Genomic DNA, 19,417 nt, shown 5'->3' with positions numbered 1-19,417 from the left:
GTAATGCTCAGAAATGCCAACAATTTCTGATTACTTTGAAAGAAAGTTATGCTGATAACTGTAGAATCAGGGTTAAAACATTTGCTTTGTTGAGGGTGTAAGTCTTTGGTCGAAAACACCTGAGCTATTGACTTGTAAATAATAAGAATCAAAACCTGAATAATTTGTACAAACACAGCTAGTTGGCAAAAGTGCAAGAATAAAGATCAGCCCAAAGCAAACAAATCACATTACAGTAAGCAAACAAATCACATACAGTAAGTATGGAATCAAATATTAGTGGTGAGGAATCTTTTGACCTCACCGCTAAAGCTGAAGCTAAATCTGAGATCTCCAGATGTTCTTGTGGTGAAAATAGATCAGGTTTGGAATAAATACTGCTTAATTAGAGGTATAGAGATAGAGTAGGGTTTATTTGTTTGCTTATTTAATTGGCCTTCCTCCTCCTGCAAAAGCTGCTAAAATTGTGTGTAATGTAATTTGATATATTACTGTGGTGACTGCATGGGATCTTGTCTCTCTATAGTGCTGCCCGCTTGTTCTCATTATTATCATCATCATGTCTTCTCCTGGAGCAGAGTTAATCCCTACAAGAATTGTAGATGATCACCAGGTAAGTGACCAATACTGGAAGAAGCCAGGATACCATTTAAGGATCAAACTGTAACAAGGATAGAACCCAGCATGGATTTTCTAATCTATTTCATAGATTTATAAAGATCTGCAGGCCCATAGGCTCCTAGTTTTATCACAGTAAAACTATCAAAGGACTTAACATGCTGAGGAAAACTTTTGTACTCCTTAAATACACTGCTCAAAAAAAATAAAGGGAACGCTTAAATAACACAATATAACTCCAAGTAAAGCAAACTTCTGTGAAATCAAACTGTCCACTTAGGAAGCAACACTGATTGACAATCCATTTCACATGCTGTTGTGCACATTCAACTTTGTACACAGCAAAGTGTTCAGTGAGAATTTTTCATTCATTCAGATCTCGGGTGTTTTGTTTGAGTGTTCCCTTTATTTTTTTGAGCAGTGTACATTCTTACACTGTACTGTTTTTAAGCTCACAATAATGTGCTGAGAAACTAAAGTTCAACAGTATCGGTTTACTATTTATTCAGTTTTACATACCAGCATGAATCGTAACTTAATTGAAAATATGATCTAACTGCAGTTCAGCAAGGTAGAGCTGTTCTGCAATCCAGCAAGATGGTGACTCTATGGTATCTTATTTCTTAGTGTCCATCCAAAGGTTTGGTGATGTGCCATTAATCGGTTCTACTTATGAGTGGGTTTTGTCTCCCTATACTTTTGCCAAGCAGTCTCATCCAGCTATCCAAGCAGTCTTTGAGATGGCAGAGACGGATGTGAAGAGTATTGCAAGAAGCACAGAGCCTCTTCTCCACATATTTGAACCTCAACGTAAGTAATTGGTCATAGCTGGTAGGCTCACTCCAAACTATTCTTTGCCATGTCATTCTTCATCTTTTTGGCTTGGTTTTCCAATGTATGGTTTTTGAGATTGTCAGTAGGGATGCGGTGGCTCAGTGGCTAAGACACTGAGCTTGTCGATCGAAAGGTCAGCAGTTCAGCGGTTCGAATCCCTAGTACCGCATAATAGGATGAGCTCCTGTTACTTGTCCCAGCTTCTGCCAACCTAGCACTTTGAAAGCATATAAAAAATGCAAGTAGAAAAATAGGGACCACTTTTCGTGGGAAGGTAACAGTGTGCCTCTGGTGTTTAGTCATGCCAGCCACATGACCACGGAGACATCTTTGAATAGTGCCTGGTCTTTGTTTGCAATATACCGTATACAGTATACTCGAGTATACTCAGGTCATTGACAAAGTCACCACACGAGGGCGCCATTGCTTGAGCCAGAGCGAGGAGGCACCAGCTTTTGTCCACTCTCGCACGCCGTAGTTCCTCTCCCTGGCTCAAGCAAACGAGGCAGCCATTTGCTCCAACCGAGAGAGGGGAAAAGCAATGGGAAGCCGGTGAAGTCGTGTGTGTGTGTGTGTGTGTGTGTGTGTGTGTGTGTGTGTGTATCTGTATCTATCTGTATCTATTTCTATCTATCTATCTATCTATCTATCTATCTATCTATCTATCTATTTTTCTATCTGTCTGTCTGTCTGTCTATCTATCTTTCTATCTATATCTATCTATCTATCTATCTATCTATCTATCTATCTATCTATCTATCTATCTATCTATTTGGTTTTCTATGCTGATAACCTCACAGCAGCTAATGCTGAAGCTCTTCTTTGGATACACTTATTAATTTGTTTGTTTGTTTGTTTATTTATTTAATTGGATTTGTATGCAATCCCTCTCCAAGGACTCAGGGTGGCTCACAGCATATATAAAAACAGAACAATAATGTAAATCCAATTAATGATGAGAAGGAATCCAGTTTTGAAGGATTTTAACTCTTAGGTTTTAGCTTTGTTGCTGATCGAGCTACTTTTTTTACTTTTTAATTTATTGTTAATATTGTTAATTTGTTTACCCTCTTTTAAATTTACAGAGCTAGTTTACTGGTTTTCTTTAAAATAAATATTCTAAAACATGTCTCAATTAATGTAATTTTATTGTTTTCCATTTTTATAAGTTACCAGTAGCCACTGCATTTTCTAACTTCGGCTTATACTCGGGTCAATACGTTTTCCCAGTTTTTGTGGCAAAAATTGGTGCCTCGGCTTATACTCGGGTCGGCTTATACTCGAGTATATACGGTAGTTTCTGATCTTTATTAATTGAGAGTGGGCGGGAGAGGGGAGAGAATCTTCTATTACTGATTAACAAAATTCTCCCCTTTCATGTGTATCTTGCAATTTACGGTATCTCAAAATCCAAGAGGAACCAGAACTTTTCCGAGACTGAGTTCCCTACTTTCTACTCCCTGGGATTAAAGTTCCGGGGTGGGTGGGTGGGTGTGAAGAACAATACAGACCTATTACAAGACCATGGACAAAACAGATGAATTACTGTAGCTTAGTACAATTTTTAAAAATTAAAACGTTCCAGAGATTGTGATGTCTATTGCTTTCCGCAGAAGCCAAGTTTCCGGCACTGCGCATGAGCCGCCATCTTGTTTTTGGTTTTTTATAAAAAATATTTTGCAAATTTTGGGCCCCTGCGCTTTGCGCGCACACGCCCACATGGCGCAGGAGGAAGCGAATGGCAACGAGGTAAGTTAGAACCCACCCTTTACCTAAATGAGTGCATAGCATTGCAATCCCACCTTTATGTGATTACTTTCCTTTATCATTACACTGCAGCATAAAACAATATCGCATTTTGTAAATTCTAAGTAGCATAAAAACCAAATGCAACTAGAATCCAGTTGTTGAACATAACTGGGAATCTTTTAAGTAATCAAATCTTTTTTTCATCTTTACTGTTTACAGTTTCTTTTGCAAATATGTTTGCCTGTAGGAATCTTTACAGGCTACAACACAAATATCCTATTATGCAACAGACGGTGGACCAGGTAATCACTTGACCTTCCATAATATTAGATTGACTGCAGTGTATGCATGGTTCTTTTAGGATATTGTTTTATTAAATTATTGATTTTAATCTGATTGTTCTATTTCCCTATTTTACTATTGTTGTATTTATCTTACGTGTTAGCAGCTCTGACTCCGTTTTGGAATAAGTAAGTAAGTAAATAAATATAAATATCATAAATATAAATATCATATCTATCTGTGTAGATTCATGTAACCAAAATGTGACATTTTACATTTCATTGAATTTCAAACTCCCAACGTCCTTAGGACAGGGAATGTGAAGGATGCAGGGCACTGTAATTCAGCAAGACTTAGAAGACCACAAATTCTCTTTCTCTCTCTACTATAGTCAGTATAAGAGATAAGTGATCAACTTCATGAGAATGGATTTCAGACATAGCTGTTATCAGCAGGTGCTGAACCAACCAGGTCATGCTGAAATGCCAACCAGCCTTTTCTTCCTATGGGTGGGAAAAAAAGACATTTTATTTTCTCCTTTAAATATTTCACCTTCCAAATTTTTGGACTAGTAGGATTCCTCCAGCAAACATTTTAAAATGCTTTTTTTGCCTTTTTTATAAAAAATGTAAAACAGCCCCTTATGTTTAGTAGGGTCTATGTGAGGGTAAAACGTTTGGGCTTGGCATGTCAAAATTTTGGAAAACAGTTAACGTTTTTATTTTATTTATTCACATTTCTGAATTGCCTACCTCCCTCAGAGGGGGACTCTTACGTGTGTGTGTCACACAAAAACACATGAGAAAGAATTTTTTACCTATTTTGAAAAGTATCAAACAATTGTGCGATTCCTCAGAATCTGCCATGTCATTTACCTTCAGGTGGTGTTTTTTCTGCAGCCTATCTGAGGCAGCTCCAGATCACACGAGGCCTCACATTCTTTTTTTGTGTAGGTTCTGTGGCTTCTGAAAACTATCTGATACTTGCCTGATTTTTAGAGCCTCCAGAGGTTGTGCAAGAGCGTGGCCCCCTCGCACAACCTCCAGAGGCTACATGGCAACGCACACATACCCCCATTCTCATGCAGCTCCCAAGATGTCAGATAATTGCATGAGAACAGCATGTGCTTTTGAGAATAATTGTTAGGTGTTGGTAAACACTGGTGTGTTACCCAAAACATGCCATATTTGACATGCGCTCCCTAGGTTCAGCATCATCATTATTCCTATTAGCAGGGTAATTGAGTTCCAGATTTATAAACCATTTGACTGGCTTTGCGGGTATTTTCATAAATAAAAGTTTTTTCTTGGGAATCTTTGTTTCATTTCTTACCCTGACCCATTGCTCAGTATTCCTAGAACATACTAATCAATTTGGTTTGTGCACATATAGTCCTCTACTTAACAACCATTCATTTAGTGCCCATTCCAAGTTAATAACGTCACTGAAAAAGTAGCTTAAGAGGTTTTCACAATTAATGACCATTACAACATCCCCATGGTTGCATGATCAAAATTTGGGTGCTTGGCAATTGGCATGTATAGATGACAGTTGCACTGTCTGTGTCTTGTGTGATCACAATTTCTAATCTTACCAGCTGACATATGACAATGTCATTGTCAGTTTCACTAAACAACTACATAATTTGCTTAACTTTTATGGCAAAAGATGTAAAATGGGATAAAACTCGCTTAACTGCCTTGCTTAGATGATGGAAATTTGGGCTCAATTGTGGTTGTAGGTTGAGGACTATCTGTATATTTGTTGTTGTTGTTTTTTAAACGTAATTGCTGCCCTAAAAGCAAACTGAAATAAAATTCAAATTGGATGCAAAAATGACACATACCCTGTTTCCCCCAAAATAAGACATCCCCTGATAGTCGGGCTTTTAAGCCATTGGCAATAAGGCCAAACGCTTATTTCAGGGTTCAAAACAATATAAGACAGGGTCTTACTTTGGGGGAACACAGTAACCCAAATTTAGAGAGGAAGATACAGTATATATGCGCTGGTGCTTAATTCTGTCAATTTTCTTCATTCTTCTCTTTTTGGATTCTCACTGCCAGATCATGACAAATGCCATTGAATCTATTTATACCAAATTAACTGAAGTAAAGGACATTATGGATACCATGCTAGATATAAGCATCGAAGCTGCCGCGGAGAGCGTGGAAGTAACGTTGTGTTCAGCGAGGAGTGCTGTGGACACCATTATGGATATCGACATGGCACAGATGATGGCCAGTAGTGTTGACAAGATTATCTTCAAATCGGATGACTTATTAGAGCACTTTCTGCCAATCACGGATGAGGAATTTTGTAAGACTATGCGGTTCCCTCTCTTGATTATCCACATTTTTAATAAGTTTAACCTGTAAATTTATTTACTTCTTTTATTTCTACAGCTATCTATCTCTGCCAAGTGACTCTGGATGGCATATAATTCTAAAACTGTAAAACAGTTAATTTTTTAATCCAAATGTATACAATAGCTGAGATAGTTAACCAACTAACAGTATTTCTTCTTTCATTCATTCAGTTTTAAAAACTTATTCATTTGAGTAAAGTTTAAAACATCTGAAAGTCATTAGCTAGAAAAAGTAGACCAAGAATGCATTTGCTGGCCTAGTAAAGATATACAATATTGAAAATATGTCAGAAGTAAGCATTGGGAGGTATTATTATTGTTATTGTTATTATTATTTATTAGACTTGTATGCCGCCCTTCTCCAAGGACTTAGGTATGCTAAACAGATTAGATTAGTTATTTTTAAAAACCACGAAATCTAATATTTTATAGTTCATTTTTGTTAAAATTGAGTGCTGTTAATTCTGAAAATCTCTTGCCTAGAGAGCTCTTGCTGGTCAGTGAGTGATGTGAAATCTGAAAGACCCAACTGATATGATGAGCCAGTATTTGTGGCTTATTCAACAAACCATATTCAATCATCCATGACTTAACCTAAGCCCATTTCTTCCAAATCCCTCTATCGATCCTCTTTCCAGCTGATCCTCCTTGCTACAGCTGATTTTAAGACCGATGCAAAGGTTAGGTTGAAGACTTAAGTGAAAAGAGTACCTGTTTTTTCTCCTCTGTTATGGAGACTTTGGAAAACTTATTGTCACCTAACCTAAATGAAAGGCATGGGCATTTCTAACCCCCAGTCTAAAAAGTTCAAGGCCATAACAAGTCATCACTATCACTCATTGCCCATTCAATTTTGGTGTAAGGTCACCAAAAATGAAATGCTTTACTTTTTAAAAAATTGGGTCACATTTTAGCAAACAAAATTACACGCTTATCGGGCTTATGAAATTAATTCTCTGACTTTACGAAAAACATTCTAAAGCAGTGTTTCTTAATCTCAGCAATTTTTCCGATTGTGGACTACATTTCCCAGAATTCCCTAGCCAGCATCCCACAGAATTCTGGGAGTTAGAGACCACACATCTTAAAAATTCTGAGGTTGAGCAACACTGTCCTAAAGTGTGGCAGATGATTGATAGGGAGCCTGGTACAGATCAGTTTATTGATCAAATGTACATACCTACCCATCTCCACCAAAAGGGTTGTATTTTACCATCTTGCCCTCTTTCACAAAATCTAACTGAACAGTTTCACAAAGCCTATGGATCTTATTTTTACACGGCAGGAAGGTTAAGTTCACTACACTAAAATGTAATAATAGTGTAGTGCTGGGGAAGGGAGGGCTGTGAAAAGGAGTCTGGGCCAAAGCTGATCTCTTTTTGTGGTTCCTCACCAAATTGTAGCACATGTGCTAAAATAATCCCCTCACTTCCTCAATTAAATATTATTAACAATGAGGGAGAGGAATTGAAATGTGGTTTTTTTTAGTTATTCGAAGTACAGTGATCCCTCGATTAGCACGGTCTCGATTAGTGCGAAACGCTACAACACGGTTTTTCACAAAATATTAATTAAAAAATACTCCACGGTTTTTTTGCTATACCACGGTTTTTCCCACCCGATGACGTCATACGTCATCACCAAGAGTCACTTCTCTGTCTCTTTCTCTTTCTTTCCTGTCACTATGCTTCAATCATTTTCTCATTTCTCTTTTTTTCTCCCCTTTTTTCTATCATTTCTCTCTCTCTTTCTTCCTCTCTCACACTCTCTTCCTCCCTTCTCTCTCCCCCCCTCCACTTGCCCACGAGAAGAAAAAAAGCAACCTCTGCCGGGCAGCTCCCCTTGTGCCCCCGCTTTGTGCCTGCCTCTTTTGGGGATTTTTTTTCTTTTCTTTTTTGCGCTGGTGGCGGGAGCTGTTGGGGAGGGCTCTGCCGGGAAGGCCTCTCAGCTGCAGAGCCGAATGGGGGCGGAGGCAACAGCGGAGCCCGGCGCTGGGGCCATGCGAGGCTGTTCATCCAGGGGGCGTGGACTGGCAAGTCGCCCTCCTTTCTCTCTCTTTCTCTCTCTTATACCACACCGGTAACAGGGAGAGAAAGAGAGAGAGCGGAGGGCACCTTGCCGGTCCACGCCCCCCTAGATGAGCGGCTCCGCATGGCCCCAGCGCCGCCCAGGCAAAGGGGAAACCCCAAGATCGCTTGCCGCTTGCCGCTTGCCGTATTGCAGCGAAGGAGGCGAAGCAAGGCTCCAAGCTGCAATACGGCAAGCGGCAAGCGGCAAGCGATCTTGGGGTTTCCCCTTTGCCTGGGCGGCGGGAAGACCAAGGGAAGGTTCCTTCAGCCGCCCAACACCTGATCCGCTCCGCAGCGCGGCAGCAGCGAGGAGCTGAAGATGGGGTTTCCCCTTTGCCTTTACCCCATCTTCGGCTCCTCGCTGCTTCCGCGCTGCGGAGCAGATCAGCTGTTGGGCGGCTGAAGGAACCTTCCCTTGGTCTTCCCCGCCGCCCACACGCAAACTCCACCATCAGCGCATGTGCGGCCATGAAAAAAATGGCGCGCATGCGTAGATGGTGTTTTTTACTTCCGCACCACTATAACGCGGAAATCGATTAGCGCGGGAGGTCTTGGAACGTAACCCCCGCGCTAATCGAGAGATCACTGTATAGCTCAGATTTCCCCAAAGCTTAATCAAGGGGGATTTATTTGAGGACTAAAGTGACTACTAGCTAAAATTTCTCGGAAACCTAGTTGTGGGGAATGTTATTTGTGAAATGAACGGACTGATAATATTAGCTCAGGGATTGTGAATGGGGATCTCTTTTGATCTAATTGTTGTTTGTTTAGTTGCCATTGCATTTTCGGACCGCTCTGGAGCAGCCTCTCTTGAAAATCAGGAAGGAGAGCCAAGTTACTACAGGCGCCTCCTGGCCTGTTTTTTTGCCATCTCCAGGCTTCAGGAGGCTTTTCTGAACCCTGGGCAAGGGCAAAAAAAGGCCCTAAAAGCCTATTGGAAATCCGGAGGCTTCAGTGAGGCCTGTCCGCATATGTGGAAGGGCAGCGCAGGGGGGGTTGTGTGCATGCGGGGGGGTGAGAGAGCATTGCATTACAGGTGTGGGTACACATACGCGCCCTATCACCCGCAAGCGCATCCTTTTGGCACCCGGATGAAAAAAGTTTCGCCAACACTGGACTAAATCTTTACCCCCATTAGGTTTTAACTCTAGGTGTCAGCTTTCCAGAACCCAATTTCCATTAAAAACCAAGAGCAGCTGTGAGCCACTCTGATCATTGCATGATGCATTTTCTATCTGCTTACAAAGATTTAAAGCCACAAAACCAACAATTAAATCAGTAAAGACTGGAATTGAACAGGCAAAGTTAAAGCTACAGGCTTGCTTTGACTGCACAGACTAGAATATTTTTCACCTGCCCAGAAGAGCCGGGTAGCTGTCGGCCGGTCAAGAGGCGCAAACGGAGGTGGGAAATCCCAATAGGGGATTCCAGGGGCAGAGCTTTGACGTCACGGAGACGTCCTTTCTGGCCGGCCGAAACGGGGACTCCAGGAAGGATGTCTCCGTGACGTCAAACCTCCACCCCTGGAATCCCCTATTGGGATTCCCCACCTCCGTTTGCACCTCCTGACTGGCCGACAGCTCCCCGGCTCTTCTGGGAAGGTGACAGCTGGCTAGTAGAGCTTCTTGGCATTCTCCTGAACCTGAACCCGAACTTTTGCCGAACTTCCGGGCTTGGCATTCGGGAGAATGGCGAGAAGCGCCCCTGCTGTTTCGGAAGGTGACAGCCAGGCGGCGGCGTTTCTCGGCATGCTCCTGAACCCAAACTTTTGCCGAACCTTTGGAAAAGTTCGGGTTTGGGTTCAGCATACCGAATTTCGCAAAGTTTGGTACGAACCCGAACTTTACGATTTCGGTTCGCCCAACACTAATTATGGCCCTTAACTCACAGAGCTTGTTGCTCAAGCTTCGAGCATTCGTGCACATTACCCTAAGAACATTATTATCATTATTAGTTTTCCCCTTATCATCAACAACTACATCTATTTTATTTACAGCTCTCTTTTCATAAACTTCAAGCAACTGATTTATCATCATTGATCGGGGACAGAAATCATCCACGTCAGTTACATCTCTGTCCCCTTTACCTAGTTTAAATGCCTGTCCAAAAAAGTTCTGAACTCCTCACTGAGCACCTGGGTCCCTCTGTATGAACCTAGAACTTTCAATTAGTAAGAATAAGATGGAGCAGGCAAATCTACGTTAAACCCCTAATGAAATGTATGGTCTTTAAATGTATGGTCTTTTAAGCCCATCAAATTTTCACAGAAACTGGTTTTGAAAAGATTTTGACTACTAAGCCCATATAATATGAAAAATCAAAATTAAGTTAAGAAAGCCCATAACTTTGTATTGAGAATCTAGATTTGCATGTCCAGCTGGTCTAACTCTAATCTAGTATCGTGTGATGCTACAGGTGAAACTTAAAAAATTAGAATGTCCATGTATATGCCATGTATATGATATAGACCAGTCTAAATAAATAAATAAATAAATGTATATGACACAGAGCAGGCTAAATAAATAACATTTGCTCCCAAATAGAAATATCCGGTGTAACCATTTCTTCCTGTTGCCTTGCCTTGTTTTGCCTTGGTATTTTATCGCCAACTGGGTTTCTCCCACTTCGGACTAGTTCACAAGAACCGGTAGCCACTCGCTGGTGCCATTACAATAATGTCACAAAACCGGATTGGTCAGTGCTGGTCTGTGGGCTATAAAGATGGTTCTCGACTTATGACCAGGATTGATCCCAAACTTTCAGCTGTTAAGTGAGACATTTGTTAAGTGAGTTTTGACACATTTTACTACCTTTTTTTGGCCATTGTTGTTAACTGTATGTGATAAGTTATTAACATGGTCGTTAAATGAATTTGGCTTCAGCATTGATTTTGCTTTTCAAACGGTTGCAGTAGATGATCAGATTTATTTATTTATTTATTTATTTAATTGGATTTGTATGCCGCCCCTCTCCGAGGACTCGAGGCAGCTCACAGCATTTACAAAAACCAGAACAATCATATAAATCCAATTAATACTACATTAAAAACAACCATTAAATTCTATTAAAAGAAAGTAAAACCTATCAAACCAATTATTCAACACTCATACTTGAAACATTCATTGATCAGGGGGAAGATGTAAATGTCCCAAGCCTGGCGGCAAAGATGAGTTTTTAAGCTCTTTTGGAAGGCAAGGAGGGTGGAGGCAGTGAGAATCTCTGGGGGGAGCTGATTCTAGAGGGTCGGGGCTCCCACAGAGAAGACTCTTCCCCTAGGTCCCACCAGCCGACATGGTTTGGTTAACGGGATCCTAAGGAGGCCAACTCTGTGGGATCTCACCGGTCGCTGGGATTCGTGCGGCAGAAGGCGGTCTCGGAGATAATCTGCTCCTATGCCATGAAGGGCTTTATATGAACTTGGGAGACAGCAGTGGTCATAAGTATGAACCAATTGCCAAACATCTCAATTTGATTACATGATCAAGGGATTGATACAAAGGTCATAAGTTTGAAAAGTGGTCATAAGTTCCTATTTTCAGTGCCATTGTAACTTTCAACAGTCACTAAATGAACTCTAAATGAACCCTAATGACTACTTGTCCTATGTCTACCTAATCCTGTTTCCAATATTTTGAATTCTCCCATTACAGGAAGAATAAAAACTATAGCGATATGATACAATGGATATTTTAGAACCAAAAATGCAAAATTGGATTTAAAAGAAAGTCAGAAATTGTTCAGTTTCCGTGAAGCGTGTGCTTTCATATTTCATTGTATCTGATTTTGTACAAGTTGGGAAACTGGTTACTTTAAACTGGGTGTCTATTTTTATTTTTATTTTGTTCCTAGTGTATATTTGGAAATTTAAAATAGAATATATTTGCTACTACCAAGTCCATTCCTGAGGAAAGAAGAACTGTCTCTCTATATATATTAGGGCAGTGAATGTATTTCAGTACAGAATCTCTCTAATGTGAAGTCCCATTATCAATAACAGTAATCCTCAACTTAAGACTGCAATTGAACATTTGTAAGTTGTTGCAGTCCTAAATCGAGGCATCACATGGATTCCAGAAGGATGCAAACAGTGACCAATGTAAGACAATTGCCGAGCATCTAATTGCAATTATGTAACCATAGATGTAGGGATACGCAGCCCCCATAACTCATAATATAAGTGGAGAGAGAGAGTTGGACTAAAAGTCGATTCCGCCCTAGGATGCCATGATGCCCTCTGTGCTTTGTGCCACAATGATGGTACTTCCCTGTTGTTCATGAACAGACAACTACCCACAGGAAATGCAGAGGCCAAAGGTCACCAAAAGAGTCAGCCACTGGCCTTCCCTAGACCCAGGTGAGCTGCCCCACTTGTGTAGACATAGACAATGGCTATTGTTTACCTGTTGCCAAGGGAACCTGGTTGTCAGTTGCCCTGATAAGCCCCTCCCCAGAGCATTCTAACCGGGTGAAGTCTCAGCATGGCAGCCAGAAAGTGCTGCAGGGTAAGTGTTGATATCTCAAATGGGAGGAATCTCGCAGTAGGGGAGGAAGTTCATGCTTCCCAACTCTTTTAACATGTCTATTTTATTTCACAGAGATTTTGGAAATATTTGCGAAGAAGATTTTGCTGCTGCACAGGAGAAGATGAAGCCATTCCCAGGTACCACCTCCCCCTTCTCCTTAAACCCTGGCCATGGTGGGACAACACCAGGATAGGGCAGCCAAACTTTTTACTAAGGCCATGGTTCCCAACGTGGGGCCCACGCCCTACAGGGGGGCAATTTGATTTTTAATGGGAGCGATTGGAACCTTGTTTAAACCAAGTTAATGGCCTTTTACGCTTCCTTTGGCTGAGAAATTCACTTTTGAATAGTAACAATTATATGTCAGGGGGGGGTCACAATTTTAGAGATGCTTAGGTGGGGTATGGTCAAAGAAAGGTTGGGAACCACTGTCCTAAGGACATTGCGTGAGGGTGCAGATGGTCAGGATGAAGCCAGAGTCAGCACCCAGTTAAGGGTTTTTCAGTTGTTAGGAATCTTTGAATTATACTTTTTTCCATCGGTTTGCAAATCAGATATTTAAGAATTGCTACTAATCCATTTGAACACTTTTAATTATTCAATTTTTTCTAGTTTTTTTCTTACAATGCTTATAAACTCTTAGTTCTCATTATAAACCGTAGAACTATTTCTTTTTTTAATGGTAATTTCATTTAAGATTACAATTTGCAACAAAGTAACAATTTACAAAGTAGTGTATCTGTAGAGGAAGAAACTCTTAAAGTTAATTTCTAGGTTCATTGTTCAAAATATTTTTAGTATGTGCAATGTTAAAATATTTTGCTTCATTCTACATTTATAATTTGAGGGTGAGTGGTTTTTTATAATTGTAATATTTCATCTATTTTCCTTTAATGCCCAAATTTTAGACTTTTTTATTTTTTAAATAATTAAAAATTATATTTTCCTATGAGAATGGGTCTTTATAATTAACTCCAAAATGTTATTTAAAATTTATCTGAACCAATAGGCATTTGAAACTTTTTAAAATAAAAAATTTAATACTCTTTCGCTATTTATTCCTTAAAGTTTGTCCTTAGTAACTTCTTTCAGTAAGGATCGAAGGAAACTTCTTCAGTTCTGTAAAACATATTGATTTGTTACTTTGTTGTAAAATTGTAATCTTAAATAAAATTACCATTAAAAAAAGAAATAGTTCTATGGATTATAACGAGAACTAAGAGTTTATAAGCATTGTAAGAAAAAACTTGAAAAAATTGAATAATTAAAAGTGTTCAAATGGATTAGTAGCAGAGGGAGAAGAATCCTCGTCCCAGCACCCTGAGAAGCGAAATGTTTCATTCACTCTGGGCAGTCGAGAGAAAGGAAAATCAGGACTTTACTTTATTTAAAAGGTGCCACCAAATCCCTGGTGTTTCCAAATCCCCAGCGGCTCGCCGAGCGCAGTTGTCCATGAGCGGCTGTAGGAGAGCGGCGGTGGCAGGGGAGGGTCAGGAGGGAAATAAACTTGGACAATGGCAGCATCTCCGTTTGGATGGGCCTGTGAGGGGGATGGCTGTTGCTTTGCAATTCTCTGCCTCTCATGGACAACTGTGGAAAAAAAGCAATCACCTCCAGCGCTCCCACTCCAGCCTGTACTTTATTTATAAGGCAGTAAACCTGGACAATGAGGGAGTTTTCCAGCTGAAAGTGGTTGCTGCCCATCCCTAGGCACCGCTGAAGGTCTGCAGAGTCTGTAAGATCCTCTCCCCAAAATGACTTTCTGTGCAGAGGGGCCTTCAGGGGCAAAAAGATGGGCAGGCTGACAGGCCAGGCTGAGAAAGGAGAGGCTCAGCTAGAGATGGATGTTTTTGACATGCCACCTTCTTCTTTTGGGCAGGACTGAAGGAGGAGGAAGAGGAGGAGAAGAGACACCTCCTGGAGTAAGTACGCTTCTGCAACGTGGCCAGTGGGTGGCCATTCCTCAAATCTGGGTGGGGGAAGGGTGGAAATCCCACTGGGGGGAACTTGGCCAGCCTAGAAAACTGAAGAAGAGCTCTTTGGATTTTTTTTTTACTTGCAGATATCGATGGCTGGGGCTGCCAGGACCCCAAATACATCGAAGTCTGGCAGGGACCTGGCCTTCGTGGGGTGAGTGTCCTCTCATCCGAGGGACTCTGAAGCCCCCAAGAAGGTGGCTAGGAGTAAGGTTTACAAGAGGGGAGGCATCTCTACCCTCTGCCTCTACTTTGGCTAACAGAAGAATGACTCAGGCCCTTTGTTCTCAGAAGGTGGACTCCAGGGCTCTCCTCTATTAAGGAACTGGTAAGGCCACTGGTAAGACCCCCTCCCCACTGTAATGGCAGACATCCTGCCAAGAAATTATGCCAATAGATATAATATTTGCCTTCTTATTTCAGGAGCCACAAGATGGACAAAGCAGCCAGGGTTCAGGGTAGGTAAAAAAACGTGCAGAGGGGAGGCGTCTCTGCTTCTGCTGCTGCTGCTTGTGTCAAAGGACAGATGACACAGGGCAGTCCCACTGGCAGGCCAAACCCCTTGGCAGGCCAGCTGGAAGGGCTCTGGGAGCCTCCACATGGTCACTTTTGCAAAATGGGCCATGGCTGCTTTTGATCTTTGTCCCCTTTGTTTTCTTCCCCCAGAGAGACGACCTATACCATCTGGCGTCGAGAGCCCTCGGAGGTAAGAAACCTTTGGCAGGGGGGCAGAGGGTGAGAGGGTTAGGGCGATGCCTTGACTCCTGATGGGAGGGGGAGAAATTATGGTAGATATCCTTCTAAGCTTAAGGCTTGCAAAAGCTTTCTCCCCCTCCCATCAGGACTGAAGGCATCGCCCTAGCCTTAAGGCTTGCTGTTGGCCCATAGGGCCTGATGCACCCTGTCCTTTCTCAATCTTACTGGGACGCAGAAAGCTTAGGATTTAGCCTCCGTATCTTCATTTGCAGGATTCGATGACAGCTCAAATGGGGTCAGGGAGCAGCCTGGACCTGGCCTCATTTTTGGGATCCTCCAGCCCTTGGGTAAGTAAGACAAAGTCTTCTCAGTTGGGGAGGGGTGGAGTCCCCCTAGTTAGTTCTCCTACCCTGACCGAGCGGTGCTGGAGCGTTCTGGGCAGCGGAGCAGGGGGACACCCGGCCCTTGGGAGATGGTACTTAGGTTAGCCACATGCTCCCAAGCTCTGGTGCCAATTGCTCCTTTGCCACAAATAAGCAGGGACTGGTGTCCTTAATGGAGAATGGGATTATTGTTGTCCACAGGATTCTCAGGACAGTTTCACTGATTTGGGCAGCCTGGACGAAGACACCCCGGACAGCTTGGAACGCCTCATCCAGGAATTAGAGGTATGTATTCTTTTTTTTTAAAAAAAAATAATTTTTATTTACATACAGTGGTACCTCGGTACTCGAACGCTTTGGTTCTCGTACATTTCGGATAACGAACAAAATTTTCGGCAAAAATTTGCTTCAGTATCTGAACAAAAATTCAGATACCAAACAGCCAGAGAAAATTTTGTTCATTATCCGAAATGTTACCGCCGGGGGCTGCTGCAATCCCGGCAGCTTCGCGGGGCTCCTTTCCTCATTGCTTCCTCTTATTACCTGTAAGCAGCTGCAAAAACTTTCTCCTTCCCGGCGGCTGCAACGGCGGCGCCGGGAAGGAGAAAGTTTTTGCAGCTGCATACATATAATAAGAGGAAGCAATGAGGAAAGCAGCCCCCCGAAGCTGCCGGGATTGCAGCAGCCCCCACCCTTCCTGCAGCTTGGAGTACCGAATTTATTTATCCCATTGGAAATAAAGAAAATAGATTTAATTGGTTCTCAGAGAGTTAACATTGGCTGGGAACCAATTAAATCCATTTCCATTATTTCCTATGAGATAAATAAATTTGGTACTCGACCAAATCGGTTCTCGACCACACTTTTGGAACGAATTGTGGTCGAGTACCGTGGTACCACTGTATATATAATAAGACAATAACGACAAACAGTACATTTACATAAAATACAGAGAACAGAAAAAACAAGCAAGAAATATATTTCTTCTCTTCTCCTGTAGTAGAGATTGTTGACAGCGTCCTCTCTTTTTTTAAAAAAAAAATTCTTGGCGGTGTTAAGACCAGTGGTTTGAGTTGTATGTTGTTATAGTTGAATTCTTATGTCGTAAGTTCTTATCAAATAAACCAAGCAAAAAACTATACAGTGGTCCCCCGATTATCGCGAGGGTTCCGTTCCAAGACCCCTCGCGATAATCGTAACCTCGCGATGAGCGGCACGGAAGTGAAAACACCATCTGCGCAAGCGTGTCCTGTTTTCCATGGCCGCGCATGCACAGATGGTGTGGCGACGGCAGTTCGGAGGCTGGCAATGGTTATTTTTCATGCCGGCCACCCCCCCCAGCGTCTCCGGGCTCCTCGCCGCTACCCCCGCCCGCCCGATTCGCCCCTGTCACCGGCTTTCTTGGGGCACGAGTCGTTCTGTCACTTCTGATTTCCAAGTCCGATTTGAACCTGGTTTTTTTGCCCTCTCAAGTTGCTAACTCTCAGTGAGAACACTTTCCACACTTCTGATTCCACACTTCGGATCGCGAAACTCGGGGGACCACTGTATTGACTTTTTAAAAAAAGATTGTTCTTTAAGTTTTTTCTTTATCTCGCAGCACTATAAAGGGGTGTTCTTTTATTTAACCAAATGTAAAATTATTCCCATATTTGGTAGTATTTTGTTTTTTCTTTTTCTTTTAGTTCCATTGTTAGTTTATCTGCTTCAGCACAATGTAACATTTTTTTTAATTAAATTCCTTTCATTTGGCATGTTTTCATTCTTCCAAAATTGTGCGATAGCTATTCTCGTTGATGTTATTAGATGTTGTATTAGGTAATAATGTTCCTTATTCATCTGATTTTCAATAATGCCAAGCAAAAATATTTCAGGTTTCATTTCTAGTTCAATCTTAGTTATTTCCTTTATCCATTTCTGAAGTTTGTGCCAGATTCCTTTAACTTGTCTGCAGGTTCACCACATATGAAAATATGAACCTTGTTTCTCACCACACTTCCAACAGTTAGGCTTGAGGTTGGTGTACATTTTTGCTAGCCTTTCAGGGGGCACATGCCATCTATAAAACATTTTTATTGCATTTTCTTTGTATGCGGTGGATTTTGTGATTTTGTAATTGGTATGCCATATTTTTTCCCATTGGTACAATTGTATTGTGTGACCTATATTCTTTGCCCAAGCAATCATATTCCCTTTTACTATTTCTTCCACGTTTTGGTGTTCTTGGAGTATTTTGTAAATGTTTGCAATTGATTTCTTGTGGGGCCCTGATAAGATTTTATCTAATGGAGTGTAGTTTTTCTGTATTCCATATTTCTTTATGTCTACATGGAATCTAGATGATATTTGGTGATAACACCACCAATCCACTTTTATTCCTTCTTCATTTAACTGTGTTCGTGTTTTTAATTTTGAGTCTTTATTTAATAACTGTGAATAGTTTAATAGTTTTTGTCGACTTATAGTGTTTGGGTAAATTATTGCTTCTATGCTTGAGAACCATAGTGGTATTTTAAAATAATGTTGCTTCCTAATTAAGTTCCAGTTGTCTATTAATGACTTCCTTATCAGATGGTGTTTAAAATATGAGTGTGTAGTAGATTTGCTGTCCCAAATGAAACTGTGCCATCCGGACTGGATATCATATCCTTCCAAAGCTAGTAGTCTCGTATTTTGAAGTTGTGTCCACTCTTTAACCCATGTTAGGGCTGCTGCTCGGTAATAGAGTTTGAAGTCGGGTAAGCCAAGTCCGCCTTGCATAGGGCTATCTTGTGTCCATTTAAGTCTAATTCTGGTCTCTTCATTTGCCATATAAATTTGGATATTAATTTGTCTATTTTTTTTTTTAAAGGTTCCTTCTAATTTAATTGGGATTGTTTGGAAGTAATATAGAAATTTGGGTAATATGGTCATTTTTATTGTGGCAATTCTTCCTAGTAATGAGATTGGTAATTTAGAATGGGATCATTGTCGTCCACAGGATTCTCCAGAGAACAGTCCGGCGAATTTGGGCAGCCTGGAGGGAAACACCCCGGACAGCTTGGAGCGCCTCCTCCAGGAATTAGAGGTATGTATTCTACCCTCTTCAGGGATCAATGCCTTGCCTTGCGAAGCTCAATGAAGCAATGAGCTATGCTGTGCAGGGCCACCCAATCAGACAGGTCCTAGTGGGGGATGCTGGCACAATGTGGTCTACTGGAGAAGGAAATGGCAGCCTCCTCCAGTATCCTTAGTAAGAAAACCCCAAGAAAAGCATCAAAACAATGCCAGAAGACGAGCCCCTCAGATAGGAAGGAGTCCAATATGCTACGTGGGAAGAGCAGAGGGCAAGTACAGAAAGAGCAAACTGGTACAAATAACAGCCTTTCCTTCCTTCCCCAGGAGCTGCAACAGAAGGAGGAAGAACCAGCTCCAGGCACCTCCAGAGGTGAGTTGGTAGTTGGCTGTGAAAAGCCTGCAGGGAATGCAGAACTCCAGGAGACTGCACTATGTAGGGATGGGCAGGACCCAGAATGGTTGGAAACGCTATTCCGGCAGCGGCAATGGAGTGCGTAGTCTCGGTCCACTGCCGCCGGTCTTGCAGGCGCAATGCACGCACAACCTAAGCAATTCTGGCAGCTAAAATCACGGGTTTTGATTCCATGCATGCACAGAATTTTTGCTGCTGGAAGAACGTCTGCGCACGAGATTACGGTTGCTCCACATGCGCAGCATCCGGAATCTCACAGCAAGAAGATACAACAATGATAAATAGCTAAGCTGCATAACACTAAATAAAGATACAGCAATGATAAATAGCTAAGCTGCATAACACTAAAGAAACAAAGGCACAAAGAAATCTAATAGGATAATGAAATACTAATGAAATAGGACGGTCAGTAGTCCAAAATTTACAACTATAATAAGGATCTGAATATCA

The 19,417-nt window shown here is 41.6% G+C and overlaps 1 protein-coding gene across 1 annotated transcript in view; it reads left to right on the top strand.

Moving 5' to 3' along the window:
- The first annotated feature begins 472 nt into the window (after positions 1-472).
- LOC139158857 (perilipin-2-like) overlaps positions 473-19,417 on the top strand; it is a 29,819-nt gene continuing 10,874 nt past the window's right edge. Inside the window, exons 1-4 of the mRNA XM_070736197.1 lie at positions 473-613; positions 1,329-1,428; positions 3,421-3,503; positions 5,550-5,802. Coding sequence (XP_070592298.1) covers positions 560-613; positions 1,329-1,428; positions 3,421-3,503; positions 5,550-5,802 — 490 coding nt within the window. The 5' untranslated portion in view covers positions 473-559. The remainder of the gene's footprint in view (positions 614-1,328; positions 1,429-3,420; positions 3,504-5,549; positions 5,803-19,417) is intronic.

Source organism: Erythrolamprus reginae, chromosome 2, assembly GCF_031021105.1.
Source record: "Erythrolamprus reginae isolate rEryReg1 chromosome 2, rEryReg1.hap1, whole genome shotgun sequence".
Lineage (NCBI taxonomy): Eukaryota > Metazoa > Chordata > Lepidosauria > Squamata > Dipsadidae > Erythrolamprus > Erythrolamprus reginae.
This window is presented reverse-complemented; position numbering and strand designations above follow the sequence as displayed.